The 16,166-nt window shown below is 32.8% G+C and overlaps 1 protein-coding gene across 3 annotated transcripts in view; it reads right to left on the minus strand.

Moving 5' to 3' along the window:
* LOC120091545 (uncharacterized) overlaps positions 1-5,582 on the minus strand; it is a 30,070-nt gene extending 24,488 nt beyond the window's left edge. For 2 of the 3 annotated variants that reach the window (XM_039049632.2, XM_039049630.2), the window contains exons 1-6: positions 5,144-5,582; positions 4,566-4,632; positions 4,394-4,466; positions 4,185-4,307; positions 3,933-4,102; positions 3,680-3,829 (exon numbers count right to left, since the gene is read on the minus strand). In XM_039049632.2, coding sequence (XP_038905560.1) covers positions 3,680-3,829; positions 3,933-4,102; positions 4,185-4,307; positions 4,394-4,466; positions 4,566-4,622 — 573 coding nt within the window. In that variant the 5' untranslated portion in view covers positions 4,623-4,632; positions 5,144-5,582. The remainder of the gene's footprint in view (positions 1-3,679; positions 3,830-3,932; positions 4,103-4,184; positions 4,308-4,393; positions 4,467-4,565; positions 4,633-5,143) is intronic. The other variant, XM_039049631.2, reaches the window with a different exon arrangement.
* Positions 5,583-16,166: the final 10,584 nt, after the last annotated feature.

Below are 16,166 nucleotides of genomic sequence, written 5' to 3' on the forward strand. Positions count from 1 at the left end.
CAGACATATGGAAATTCCCGTATGAATACTCAAAAGGGTTTACTCAGATTGTTAAGTATACAAGGCACTACTAACCTGGATACTGTAACAATATCGACCAATGTGCATACAGCCATGGAAATTCACAAGTGGAAGGTTGTTGTTATGGAAGAGATGAAAGCTCTTGAAACAAATAAAACGTGGGACCTTGTAGCTCTCCCTAAAGGTCATAAAACAATTGGGTGCTAATGGGTGTTCACTGTTAAGTATTAGTCTGATGGAACTACTAATAGATACAAGGCCAGACTGGTTGCTAAAGGGTTTACTTAGACATGGGATCCATTACTCGGAAACTTTCTCCAGTGGCAAAACTGAACACGATTTGAGTTCTTCTCTCAGTAGCCGTTAACGAAGACTAGCCCCTCCATCAACTTGATGTGAAGAATGCATTCTTGAAAGGTGAATTAGAAAAAGAGGTCTATATGAGCCCTTATCCTGGATTTGAAGCTCGATTTGATTGTCAAGTTTGTAATCTCAAAAAATCCCTATATGGTTTGAAGCAATCTCTGAGAGCTTGGTTTGACAGGTTCACCACCTTTGTTAGGTCCCAAGGTTTCATTCAGAGGCACTCTGATCACACCTTGTTCACAAAGAAGTCAACATCAAGAAAGATGGTTGTTCTAATTGTGTATGTTGATGATATTGTTTTGTCAGAAGACGATATTGCTGAAATTGTCAAACTAAAACAGAAAATGGTAGATGAGTTTGAGATATTTTCTTGGAATGGAGGTGGCAAGATCGAGAGAAGAAATATTTGTTTCTCAACGAAAATATACGCTGGATTTGTTGAGAGAGACAAGGATGATTGGATGTAAACCCGTTAATACCCCTATTGAAGTCAATGCAAAGCTGGGAGATTCTGTCGACAGAGTTCCTGTTAATAAAGAAAGGTACCGTATCTAGTAGGAAAACTGATTTACATATCTCATACTAGACCGGATATATCCTATTGTTAGTATGGTTAGTCAGTTTATGCAAGCTCCCTACGAGAAACTATATGGAGGCTGTTACTCGAATTCTGAGGTATTTGAAATCAACTCTGGGAAAGGGCTTAATGTTTAGGAAACATGACAGGAGATGCATTGAGGCTTATACTGACTCAAATTGGGCAGGATCTGTTACAAATAGAAAGTCAACTTCAAGGTATTGTACCTTTGTGTGGGGTAATCTAGTTACTTGGCGGAGTAAGAAACAAGGTGTGGTTGCTAGAAGCAGTGCGGAAGTGGAATACAGGGCTATGAGTCTAGGAATATGCAAAGAGATGTGGTTGAAGAAAGTTTTGTCTGATCTTCACTAAGACAGTGATGCTCTTATGAAACTCTAGTGTGATAATAAGGCAGCTATAAGTATAGCCAACAACCCTATGCAACATGATAGAACTAAACATGTGGAGATTGACAGACACTTCATCGAAGAAAAACTTGATAGTGGCAGTATTTGTATTCCCGACATTCCTTCCGATCAATAAGTTGCTGACATTCTCACCAAAGGATTACCAAGACAAAACTTTGATACTTGTGTTAGCAAGTTGGGTCTTATTGACATTTACGCCCCAACTTGAGTGGGAGTGTTGAAAATGTTGTATTTGCCTAAGGGCGTTTTTGTCTTTTTATAATTCTCTTCTGTATTAGGGTTTTCCTTGGTCTATTTATATTTGTGTCTGTGGTGCGTCGTAAGGTGTGAAATAATAATATCTCTTCTATCGTGATTTTTTTTCCCTGGTCTAGGGTTTTCCACAAAAATCGTGTGTTCTTCTTCTTCCTTTCTTTATTTCAATAAATACAATATGTATTCTTCTTTTCCTTTTCTTTGATATTTGTGAGTGTCCAGCCCACATGCGCACCTCACAAGACAATCTATCTAACTCTATAACATTTGGGTGCCAAGGAAACTCGTAGGATATTAAATCCTAGGTAGGTGACCACCATGGATTGAACGCATTTTCTTTAAGTACTTTATTAAACTCATAGCCTATATTGACCACTACTCAACCCATGATGGTTCCTACAATATAATCCAAAGAAGGTGATCATCATGAATTGAACACATTTCCTCTAAGCCCTTTATTAAACCCATAGCCTACATTGACCACTAGCCAACCTATGATGGGGCTAATACAAGGTGTATTCTCAATAGTTCTTTAGGAATGAAGATGAACAAAAGCTACAATATTCTAACAAAGTATGATGTAGAAAGTCTTAAATGTATTTCTTGAGATCTTTCTTGTATTTTGTGTGAGGTTTCTTGGGTCTTTGTATCAATTTCTTGTGGTTGGTCTTCATGTCACACAAAAAAAAAAAAAAAAAAAAAAAAAAAAAAAAAAAAGAACGAAAAAAAAATCTTGGTTGGTCTTTGTTAAGTTTTCTAGTCTTGGTTAAATGTTGTTTAAATGCAGTTGAAGTTTAGGTCTTGGGATTTGACTATTTGGTTTGTTATTCCTTGGCAAAGCATACAATCCAACCTATAAATATGTGTATTCACGAGTTGTTTTAGCTAATTGAATAATATTAAATACTCTCCAAGAATTGGTTTACAGCAGAGTGCTCTACCTTCTGGTCCTCGGAAGGAGGAGGAGATTTTTAGGTTGATATTTGGAGTTAAATTCTACCAGAACATTCTACCTATCTACACAAAAAAAGGTCTTCCATTCATGATATGTGGGATTCTAGACAGGGATGGTCTCTTTATTACAAGAGAAATTTAAAGAATGAAGAGTTTGATGAGTGGCTTGATCTTATGAATTGCCTACATGGTGTCCATCTATCCACTGGCAAGGAGAAATGGATTTGGGAGCCAGATGCCAAAGGTTCTTTCTCCACAAAATCCCTTTCCCACGTTTTGGGAGCTGATTGGGTTTCCTCGGATCACCCCTTCCATGCTGCTATATGGAATGACTCATACCCAAAAAAGATCAAGTTCTTCATTTAGGAAGTTAGTCACAATGTCATTACATTTGCAAGTCTGATCCTAACTCATCTAATCACCTCTTCATACACTGTCACTTTGCATAGAGGTTTTGGAAGGAAATCTTCATTTCTTTTGGGTGGCACATAGCCCTCCCCAAAGATACTAGTGGTGTCCTCACCTACACTCTCATCGGTCATCCTTTCACAAAACAAAAGAAAATTATATGGATGCACCCGATACGTGCTTTCTTATGGATTACATGGAAGGAGAGAAACAAGTGTCGTTTCACACATAAGGGAAGCTCTTTTGATAAATTTTTATGATCTTATTATCTTTCATGCTATGTCTTGGTGTAAATGTTCATCTTTCTTTAAATCAAAATACACCCTTCCGTCCCTTTTGATCAATTGGAGAATTCTTATGTAACTCTACTGGCTTCGGCCCCGACCCTTTTTTGTAAATTTCATAGATCAATGAAATTTGTTTCCTATCAATATGTGTGTGTGTGTGTGGAGTTAAATTGTTTATTTACATATCTCTCTTGTGCACCTTCACACAATCATTTTGTAATTAACCCCTGTTTCTAAGACTAGCCAAGTTGGCATCTTTTCTTTTACACCTTGGTGAAATAAGACAGTGCTTTTGTGTAAATTTTGTCTATTGATGAAATTTGTTTCCTCCCAAAATGAAAAGTAATAAACAGGCAAAGAAAACAAAGGTTTACTAAACGTACCTTATCAGCATGTAAGAAAAATGAAGAAGGGTAGTACTCCACTAAAAGTTCAAAAAATTTGAAAGCCATCATCCGAACATCAATGGATAAGTGAATCATTGCATTGAAAATATAACCCATCAATAAGGAAATGAAGAGGCCTTGATTTTCCTGGTTTTAATTGACAAAAGAACTATCAAACAAATGTTTTCTTCAACAAGCACAAGCACATTCAAGCTTAGCTAATTTAACTCACAGAAATCGAGAGAGTTACCTCCTTACAACCAGGGAAGATAACTGACTTCAAAAGCTGATATAGTGTCTCGCGAACCATTTTATCACTATCATCAATGCGTTCGCGCAATTTCTCAATAACAGTATAGCGATGTAACCTCAACTCCGCAGGGTATTTAATGAATAAATCTCTGATGCCCACCAAAGCACCTATTAACTCTCAGAGAAGAGTAGATGATTAGAATAGAGGAACAAAACCCTTCCAGAATGGAACACATATATCGAGGTATACCTTTACGAATCTTAGCATTGTAGTGGGATGTTTGCTGGAGAAGCTCCTTCAAAGTCAACCCTTTTTTATTCACAGCTAAACCTGCCTTCTCTGATGCAACGCTCTGCTCGGGCAAAATAATAGCTGACATTGTGCATATTAAACCTTGGTTACAGCAGTACATGCAACCTATGCAGCTTAAAGAATATTTTTCACTCTTTATAACTTACCTTTTGATTTAATTTCAATGTTTGTAGCATTCTTTGGCGGTGGCAATTTCCTGCCTATCTTTCGCTTGATTTTCTGTAAAATAAAATATAATAATAATTAAAATGAAACCATGCCGCAGAACTAGGTTTTTTCATCCTTTTCTTTGAGGGAAGTAATGTTGAAGAAATATACCTTAAAATCAATTCCACTCTTTTTTTGCTTCTTTGAGGCAGCTTTGGAGCGCACCATACCCGTTTACCTGAAAAATTGTAATAGCTTAAACAAATAAACTACTAAAACTCATGATATCCTACTCCTTTGTGATATCATCATAAGGTTGGGAGTCTGCTGAATATCAAAGCAGCTTAGGCAAGCTTAGCCTACTAATGGAACTTTTTGTAACGACATATCCTACTCCTTTCACATAGTTAGTTGCCTAAATTCCAGTATCATCCCTTCTAATCATTATATTTCTTCTTTAAAAAAAATGCAGTAGCTTGCTAATAACAGACTCTAAAGTGGAAAGCCAGAACCATAGGATTTCTCTCTCTAATTCTCCTATCGCCACATTCAAACTCTAGCCTTCTCACTCTTTAATACCATTGTCACTAAGCCATAGAATCACAATAATTACAGGCGTTCATTAGTTCAACATAAACAGAGATTCACCTCTTCTCGACTTAAATGAAAATATGAAGATATAGAGAAATAAGGAAACAATATAAGACCAGAAAAAAAGGGGCAAAAACCAACGAAAACCGCACACGTACTGGTTGGTGTTTCAAGGAACTGAAACCTGCAGATTCGAAGCAGTTGGAGAGCGGGTAATCCGAATCTATGATCGACTAAGCATGTGACTGAAGTGAAAAATATGCCGCTGCTCACTGCTGTCCGTCGGAAGGAACGCCGTAGAACGCCGCAATCGTCGTCCAAACGCGTCTACGAAGCCGTGGGCTGAGGCTGTCGTTCCAGGCACACTTTGAAGGAGTTGCCGTGGGTCTGGTTCCCTTCCGTAGTTCGCTGCCGCTTGGTCTGAGGTCGCGCGCAGGAGTTGCCGAGGAGCTGGTCGTGTGGGTTTTCGGCGAAGAGGGGTTTGGTGGCCGGAGAAAAACGAAAAAGTAGAGAGGGAGGTTAGGCGGCTGTTGGAAAACGGTGGGGAAAGGGTGATGCGCGAGGTAAATTTTAAATTATATTGTAATTTTTAAAAATATTTATGAAAATGTGATTCTTTTAAAAATATTTAGAAAAATATTGTAACTTTTTAATAATTACATTATCTCTCTTCTCTCTCAATTTCCACTAATCTCTAGTCATAATTCACATTTTCCTCTCTTCCCTCTTCCCCTTTCTATCCTCTCTTAATCTTTGTTCTTCTTTATTCCACTATTTCTCTTCTTTCATTTTTCCTTTCCTTTTCATCAAATTTACTTAACTATAAAATTCAAATATTATTCATCAATGGCCTTTGGATTTATTTTTGTTAACTTCTGATTTTTTTTTAGAAGTTCTAATTTTAATTTGATTTTATGATGGAAAATGATAATCCGTTTTAAATTTCATTCGTATTGTGATTTAAAAAGAGGGAGAAAAAATGATAAAAGATTTTGGCGTCGAATTTTAAATATTCTTAAATCAATAGGTTAATTTAGAAAATTCAAATTGAACCATTTTATTTATATATCTATTTTTAGGAAGATCACTTATATACTTTAAACATAATGTAAACACAATTAAAAATTATGGCAAAATAAAAAAAAATTAATCAATTACTGTAAATAAAACAAAGTTTATGGTTTGATACAATTAGAAATAAACATTAGGCAATAATACATCTTCAGTCCCTAAGTTTTGATTATAGTTTTTATTTGGTCTTTAGGTTTAAAATGTTATACATCTAGTCCTTAAATTCTAAGGGGTGTTTCAATTTAGTCCACAAATTTTAAAATATTACAATTTTACCCTTGAGATTTGAGTTTTATTTCAATTTGGTCCATGGATTTAAAAATTTTACATTTTTAACCTCGAATTTTCATTAAATACTTATTTTTAATCATTAACATCAATTTCTATTAATTAATTAAAAATAATTAGAAGTACAATTTTAAAAGTGATAAAAATAGTGAAACTTAATTAATTATAATTGTTTTAAAGATTAATTTATTAACATAAATTAATTTCAATAGACGAAAAGTGAATATTTAGTGAAAATCGAGGTTAAAAGTGTAAATTTTGAGACATATAGACCAACTTGAAGTAAAATTCAAATGTCAAAGGTAAAATTGTAGCATTTTGAAATCTAGAGGCTAAACTAAAATTAAACTCAAAACTTAAATCCTAAATGTATAACATTCTGAAATTCCTAGACTAAAGTAAACTTTTAAATTCAATTTTAAGAATGATATAAAATAGTCAAACTTGACATAGGTCAAACTTAATTAATTTAAATTTACTGACATACATTAATACTAGAGATGAAAAAAGATAATTTAATGAAAAATCAATGTTAAAGATATACATTTTGAAATCTATGAACCAAATCAAAATAAAACTCAAATGTCAAAAATTTTCTTTATTTATTTATTTTGATTTCAATGATTTTATTAATTTGGTCCGTTTCAAACTTTAATTTTAACAAAAATATCATTATTTGGTTTTTATTTTATTTCATGATAATCTTCTCTATGATTTTTTTTTTTTAAGAAATACAATTTGTTTACCTACAAAATCTTTATTGGATGATTTGATAAAAAATCAATAATAATTTTAATTATAAATATTTAAAAATTGAGTATCATTATGGAGATTGACTAGCAAAAGGTTTCAAACTTTGATTTTAACAAAAATATCGTTATTTAGTTTTTATTTTATTTCATGATAATCTCCTCTATAAATTAAAAAAACACACACACACACAATTTTTTCACGTACAAAATCTTGTTTAGATGATTTGATTAAAAATAAATAATAATTTTAATTATAAATATTTGAAAATTGAGTATCCTCTTCCATCGTGGAGATTGACTAACAATGGCAGTTGAAGATATCGAATCCCTAATGAAAATATCCTATTATATACAAAATAAAAAGTTAATGGATATGTTAGACAATTGTATCTTATTGGATACAAAACTAAAATTAGAGATTTATTAGATACAATTTGAAATTTTAGAGACTAAACTTGTAATTCAATATTATTAAATACATTGATGTAACATCTAAATTATTAATTATAAAATTACAACAAACATTCATAAAATTGATCAATCTAATATACAACATAATAATAATATTTGAAATATTTATTAAAGTTTCTTAAAGTACACTATATTTACGATATACCTATTGCACCTCCACCCATTCATAGGCGCACGGGACATGCTCGAGTAGAATAAGCTAACTATCATTCAAATGGCGGATTACAACTGACATCTCATATAAATTTTATGTTAATACCAAAAAAAAAGGGTAAAATTAAGCTTTTTTTTTTCTTGAAATTGACATCATATAGTCAATATGTCATCGTTTATAAAAGGTCAATTGATATCTAAAGTCAAAATTATTGTGGCGATATAATAGATTATTATTGTTATAATTATTACTTGCCATAGAATTAGAAAATAAATACAAAGTTAATTAAAATATCAGTATCAATACAATAACTTAATGTTTTCCATTCATTTAAAAATTAAAAATTATAAACAAACTTAAATGTGTCTAAATGAAGGGATTGAATTCCAATTTAAGCACGTGATTGCTTTTTTCTATTTCTTGAAACAAAAATACAAATGACTAAAAGAAAGTTAGGCATCATACTATTGCTAACACCGCTCTTGAAAGATGGGAGAGAATGAGGAAAGTGGATTTTCATACAACTTTCCTTAAAGAGAATTTTCAGACAACTCATGAACTTTCACCATATGATAGAAGTTTTAGTGATATGAGATTAATTAATTAAACTCTTTAATTAAATTAATTTTCATTCATTAACTACAAAGCAAATCACAGGAGACCCATAATTGAACTTTTATGCACAGTAAGACAGGTTATGTCCATCAATTTAAACCTCCATTCATTAGGAAAACGATATTCACTACAGACCATTTTTTTAATTAATAAAACAAGCTCGAGAATAACGATATAAAACTACAATATTATTATAAATATTTTTAAAACTACCATATTTTTCCAATTAGTTTTAAACACTACAATTCTTTTGCGTCTTCAATGTTCTCATTTACAAGTATGGCAAAAACGTTGGCCCAGCCCAAATAGAATTTGGGAAAAGTCTAAATTGCCCTTAAACATATGTGTGCAAAAATTAGTATAACAAGATATCATTGATATATTGAATGTAGAGGTATGTCATTGTCTGGTACGCTCAATTTTTGGTATATCAAACATCATTGATATACTATCTATCTAGTTTACTGATATATGTTATTTTGAAAAATAAATCTCTAATACCATTTGATCTGTTAATAATTTTTTATATATCCATGAATGACTGAGGAATATATATGTGGAGTAAAAACAAAAAAAAAAAAGGATGATCAACCTTTACAATAAAAATACTGATATCAATATACCTGAAACACTTGATACAATTGATAAACTTGATATACTTAATTGGTATATTTAATAATAAGGCATCTGACTGATATGTTGCTGATAAATTCATCAGTCATGCACCTGTGTCATACAATTGATAATTTGATATATTTGTGTTCGGTATCGAAAATTGATGTCGTTAATTCGACTCCAAACCAAAACAAAATATTTATAAATCACTGAAACCTACTTCTTATACTAACAAGTAGCATAAGCGGTAAGTACAAGATCGATCCACAGAAAGAGCCATGATTTAATCTTTTTTTGAGCTAAATTCGATTATGAAAAGCAGTAAAAATAGAGGTTTTGGTTTTGGAGAAAATGAAAATATGCAAGAAATTAAATTGCAAAGGATAAATGTAAATTAAGATTGGTCTATCTAGTTTCTAGAGCCAATCAATGTAATTTCTATCATCTACTTCTGTAACTTAAACATGCAACCAATTCATGCATGTACAGCAACTCGCTCGATAGAATCTAACTAGCCTCTATAGAGGTGGACGACTAGCAAAGATCGAACCTAGGGAGCATCCTAATCATCAATTAAGGTCAGAAAGACCATATCCCAACTAATTTACATGTTTCTAAATCCTATTGGGTTCGATAATATCCATATAGAATTAAAAACACATGCATTATGTTCAAGGATTCTATTGTGTCAATTAATTGTCAAGAAAGCCACATACAATTAATCAATTTTATCTTTAAACCTCGCAATTAGCACATTCTAGGAATAACCATCAAATGCACAATTAACTAATGCTACTTGATTGATTTTAGCTAAACATTCAGGTAAGAACGTGACATAACTAAAAATCGATTAGCCATGCACAATCATGCGTGAACAGTCAACCTCACAATCATGCATATGGAAATTAAATCGGATTCAAATAAGACACAAATTAAGCATGTCATTCATTCAAGAATACACGATTCTCAAGAAATTAGCAAAGAATCAAAACTCTAAAAACTAGAAAGAAAATTATTACCTCGAGCAATCCATAAACAAATCGAAGTGGAAGATCCAATCCATTTTTTACAATCCAAAAGAAAATAAAAATCTAACCTAAAGATGCAAAAAAGATAAAAGGAAAGGGAAGAACTAGCAACCACTCCTCGGCCTCCATCAGATTTTGCATAAAATTTGACATAAAATTGAAGAGATTATATATAGAAATTAGTTGGAGTGTTGCAATGCTATTACGCGAATTGCCTCGAGCATTGGGGTAGAAGCACGATGTTGGCTGACGCTTGGTTGTGCAAGAGGTGAGTGCACAAACACTGTGAATTACCATCAAAAGTCGTAACGTTGTAATACTCTTGGTAGCATTGCAACGCTGCCATGTATCCGCAACTACTGCCTTTCAGCGTTGGACTAGCATTGCAATTAGGCATGTTTCAGTATTGCGACACTTCTAACAAGGGCAGTTTGGTTATTTGTTCTCCTTTGAAACTCATATGCTCAAATTACCTCTAAATTGCTTCAATTTAACCCTGTTTGGCTCCAAAGCTCGGTTCTACCTCATGGTTGCTTGATACTTACAAAATAGGATAATTAACATTAAAAGTCTACTAACGAGCTTGAGTTAAGCTAGGAATTATAGCTCTTTTCTAGAGTATCAAACACTCCTAACTTAATTCTCGCTCATTCCGACAAGGTAAAAATTTATTCAAACATATCATGCTTGCTCTAAAATTACGATTAGTTGTTACTCTAGTCTCAATAGTAAAAAAGGAAGAAACTTGCAATTAATAATGAAATTCGATTACAATCAATCAACGAAGCACATTTTTAAGAATGATTCTAAATCTATTCATGTATGAGTGAGCCTAGGTCTTACTAGTTAAGCTTGTAGGACTCGGAAAGGTTTTATAAGGTCCTCAATCCGTTTTCCCCCTACTCTGGCTTGATTATCAACCTTGGACATACCAAACTTATGAACAAAAGGCAACACTGAGACAATGGTGCCTAAACTCACACACGCAAATCTTAAAAAGTATTTCTTTTACCTAGAAGGCTAGCTTTCACACTCAACCACTATGAACCTAACCACTATTTTCCCGCAAGGCCTTAACTAGACCTGACAGAGGTAGCTCTTTTCATCTCTAACCATGCATACACACCACTATTTTTTGCAGGCAAGCAAGCTTTTGCCTCTTTTTTTTTAGCAAGAAACTAATTTGCCTTTGCTTCTCTCCTTCTCTCTTTTATATTCACACTAGGCCCTATTTTATCCACTATGTCTAGTTTTACTCTAAAACAAGTAGAGTTACTGATAAAGAGAACTACCTCAATCACGTATGAGAACCCTCCCCCTCCTTATTTTAGGTGACCCCCCAAACGATAATAAGAATAACCCTTAATAAACAAAATGATAACAACCCCAAGAAATCTAAATAGATTTGGCTTCGAAGATTGATCGATGATCAAGAAGAAAGGAGAACTTGTTCCTAACTCCAAGATTTCAAACTCTCCACAATCTAATTGATCAAACTAGATCGAAAGTTTAAAACATGCATTCTAAACACAAGAATACAAAGAAAAAGCATAAAGCTTGAGAGAATAAACTCTAATGAAATTTCATTCAAATTCAAAGTGTTGTTCAAATGATAAATTATAGGTATTTATACTAATTGAAAAGATAACCTGAAAGGATACAGCCTTTCACCTAATTGATTAGATTCAACAAAAACTCTTCAACTACATACATGTAAATACATTGTTATAAATTGATACATCTAATATTAAATATGTGAATGAATTTGAATTTCCAAATTCATTACAACTTTTGGTGGCTTTGATTCTTGAAGGATTGCAACTTTTATACTTGGAAGCTTAATTTGGAAGTAACTTTTTTAATGCTCTAGCTCTTAATCATTGCCAATTATTTACGTATCATTCTCCCCTTCTTTGAGAAGATTCGTCATCGAATCTTAAATGGCCTTGTAACACAACTTTGTAATCATCATCTCAAACTTTAGAAAAGATTTTGAAAGTCTCGTCTCCTCTAAAATCAAATGTAAAATTTCTTTGTAGCGCACTCCACCCCAATCATCTTTGATGAAAATTTTCAAAATTGACCATCTCCCATCGTGCCTTCAATGTAGCATATAAAATACAAGGAAAATAATAGGAAAGAACGTTAATTGGAAAACTACTCCCATGATTTTTCTCACATGAATATTTTCCTTCATTTCCACTTTTAATCACACTATCTTCTTTTTCTTTGGTCACTAATATCTCACTTTTCTCTGTTTTCTTTGTCTCCATATTGTCCTTACTTTCCTCTAAAAGGTTTGGTATGATCTCATCATATTGTCCTTACTTTCCTCCAAAAGGTTTGGTATGATCTCATTCCCAATCCCAACACATACTTCAGATAGCTCTCTCCTTCCATAACTACTTCACATGTTGGCTCCTTTCCTAAACTTTGATGATCACTCACTTTCATCTCAATATCATCACTCACTTTCATCTCAATATCATCACAATTGGAATCTTCCTTTTTGACTTGTGGATGAACTCCATCATTTAGAATTGGATGATCAATTTCTGGCAATTAACTATCTTCTTGATTTTTAATGGCTCATGTGGCATGATTCTTTCTTGCTAGCTTTTGCAACTTCAACATTTCATTCAATTGGCCTATGTAATCAATGGATTAGTGCAACTTAGCCAAACTTTCTCTAAGATTCTTCCAAAAATTATCATCATTGTCGTAAGTCGCATGACAATTTCTTCTTCGATGAGACATATCATAAGACTTATAGTATTTCAACTTCAGCAAATCTTATAGTATTCTTGTGAGAATCATGCGAGAAATTCCAATATAGCCTAGAATATGAAAAGTCACAAAATTTGGAAGTTTTTTATTTTAAAAAAATGATGGAAAGACGTAAAAGACAATTTCTTTTTCTAAATTTTTCAACAACTATAATATCAAGGAAATAAAAGAAGATGAAAGATTACTTTTTTTTGCTTTTTGTTTTTTTTTTGTTATTTATTTATTTATTTATTATTTATTTTGCAGCAAGCACAAATAACGTATGAAGCAAGAAAAATGAGAAGATGAAGAGTCACAAGAAATATCGAAATCGATGAAATTAAAGAAAGAAAGATGACATGGAAAAGAAAATAAGTAAGGATATAATCTGTTTAGAGCCAAAGCTCTTATACCAAATGATAAAGGTAACTACCTCAATCATTTATGAAAACCTCCCTTTATTCTAGGTGAACCCCCACAACGACAATAAGAATACCCCCAATAAACAAAATAATAACAACCCAAAAAAGCTAAACAGATTTGGCTTGGAAGATTGATCGATGATCAAGAATAAGGGAGAACAAGTTCCTAACTTCAAGATTTCGAACTCTCCATAATCTAATTGATCAAACTAGATTGAAAGTTCTAAAACATGAATTCTAAACACATAGGTATTTATACTAATTGAAAAGACAACTTGAAAGAACACAACCTTTCACCTAATTGACTAGGTTCAACAAAAACTCTTCAACTACATACACGAACCTCCATAAATATAAATACATCGTTATAAATTAATACATCTAATATTAAATATGTGAATGAATCTAAATTTCCAGATTCATTATAACTTTTGGTAGCTTTGATTCTTGACGGGTTGCAACTCTTCGTACTTGGAAACTTAATTTGGAAGTTATCCTTTTAATGCTTTAGTTCCTAATCATTGCCAATTATTTGCTTATCAGTTATTCTTAAGTCAAAGGTGGGCCTTTCGGGGTGACAACAGAAATATAAACCTGATGATACAATCCTTAGCATGCAAGACTTTAATTTTGCAAGAACAATGACTTAAAGATGCATGAGAGAATAATTTTTTTTAAAATTGGGCTAAAAATCATGACCATGCTCTCTTAACATTCTTTCATGCAAATTCAATCACAGAAAAAGTGTGTCATAAACTACTCATCGTAACAACCTAAGCAACAAAGCAGACAAACAATCAAGCACACGACAATCAAGAAATATTTTCTGAGCACGGTGCTCAAGGACTCCAAATCAGATCAAAACTACCTAATGAGTACCTCAACCCCAACTTAAATCGATACAATGTCCCCAATGTATCCTAAGTAAAGCTCTAAAATAAAATGGTACAAGGGAATAGAAAACCTCATCGAAAAACGCTCTCGTGCACAGGTTGATGGTTGGGTTACCACTCTCTTCAATTTAGTTTTAGTTTTTAGTTTTTTTTTTATTATTATTTTTTTGGCTTTGAAGAGACCTAAAAAAAAATTAAAGGAAAAAAAAAATAAAAAAAAATAAAACTATACACAAAAATAAGTTAATTTAAATTCTACTCCTAGAAAGCAATTAAAATTTTTCACCTGGCTGCCTCCAGGAAGCGCAAATTTTTAACATCGGTTGCTCAACATGACCTGTCCTCTATCAAAGAACAGAAAAATTATCGTATTTCTGTAGTCCCTTCTTGGATGAGTCAATGTAGCCTGATAAGGCTATAAGGTTCTTCACATTTTGAAGAGAACCAGACAAGTCGAATTTATGATTTATAATTTTAGGCAAAAAAGATAAAAACAAAAAATCAAAAGACTTAAATGACCCTAAAGAGTCAAAATAAAAGAAAAAAAACTTAACAGACTCTGACTCGATTGATTCTGACTCGTAAGGAAACGATGAGCAATAATCGAAGATATAAGCAATGTCAAGATAAAAAATAGATTGAGGCTTGGTAGCCTCTAACTCTTTTACCTGAGACTCCTCAAAATGAAGCACGGGCTCATACTTAACCTTATTGACTTATTTTTGACATGGTGAGAAATAGACATATTTTTCATCACTGAAAGGGTAAAATTCCCCCATAAATTCAGCCTCAGTTGTATGAATGATGGGAAGCTTTGAACGATTCTCCAATGTAAGCATGGAATTTGTAAGCTGAGGAATAGGACCAACCTCAACAAGAATGGGGGCTTGAGTCTCCAGGTGAGACTCAATGGAATCTTGCACTTACTGAGAAGAACTATCAGCAAGTTCATGCATTATAAAACCCACAGTCTTACCTTGACCGGTGCTCTGAGGAATCGGTTGCTCAACTTGACAATCGATGCTAGTCACTTCACTTCTCAGTTCGGTATGATCAGAAGATGGTTCCATCCAAGACTTTTCAAGCCTCCCAACTGATTCATTAATTTGAGCAACGAGGTCACTTAGATTCTAAAATTTAGTTCTAGCTTTGGATTCAGAATGGAAGTTATCTTATTGGAAACTCGAGGATTCCTTATGACTAAAGAAGGGTTCCTGCACAATCTCACAAGATTTGTTAGAAAGCTCCTTAACCAATTCTTCGAAATAAATACCTGAATTGGAGGAAGAGATATGCATTGATAGCAGAGTTTGGCTAGGCATCTCCCAAAGGGAATAATAATCACGCTTAGGACCACATGAAACCTGTAATTGCCTAATAGCAAAATCTTGAACAAGAGAGATTAATTGTGAAACTTGATTTTTAAGCTCATTAAATTCTCTTGCCTTTTGTTCTTTTCGCTGAGCCGCCTACTTCGCACGAAGCGCATAGTAAATGTTTATATCATCTGCCATGATAAAACAAGTGAACACAAGAAAAGAAAATATTCTTTTGGGATTTTTAAAGTTTACAAGTCAAATTTAACTAAAAGAGATTAAATGGCTTGGCTTATTCAGCAACGATGTCATTTTGTTCGATATCGAGAATCGATGTCGTTAATTCGACTCCAAACCAAAACAAAAATATTTATAAATCACTGAAACCTACTTTTATATTAACAAGTAGCATAAGCGGCAAATACGTGATCGATCCATAGAGAGAGCCATGATTTAATCTTCTCTTGAGCTAAATTCGACTATGAAAAGCAGTAAAAATGGAGATTTTAGTTTTGGATAAAATGAAAACATGCAAGAAATTAAATTGCAAAGGATAAATGTAAACTAGGATTGGTCAACCTAATTTTTAGAGCCATTCAATGCAATTTCTATTGGTGTAAACCAAAACTCTAATTTTGAATCAATATCAATTCTCTCATAAATGAAGGAGAGAGGTGCTTTATTTATAGGAAAATTGATCACAAGTAAGGTTGAATAACAACTAACAAACCATTCACTAACTAACTTTTATTCCAACTGCCTTACATTTATTCTCATACACCATATTCCA

The sequence above is a fragment of the Benincasa hispida genome, chromosome 11, assembly GCF_027475165.1.
Source record: "Benincasa hispida cultivar pf3 chromosome 11, pf3_genome.v1.1, whole genome shotgun sequence".
Classification (NCBI taxonomy): Eukaryota; Viridiplantae; Streptophyta; class Magnoliopsida; order Cucurbitales; family Cucurbitaceae; genus Benincasa; species Benincasa hispida.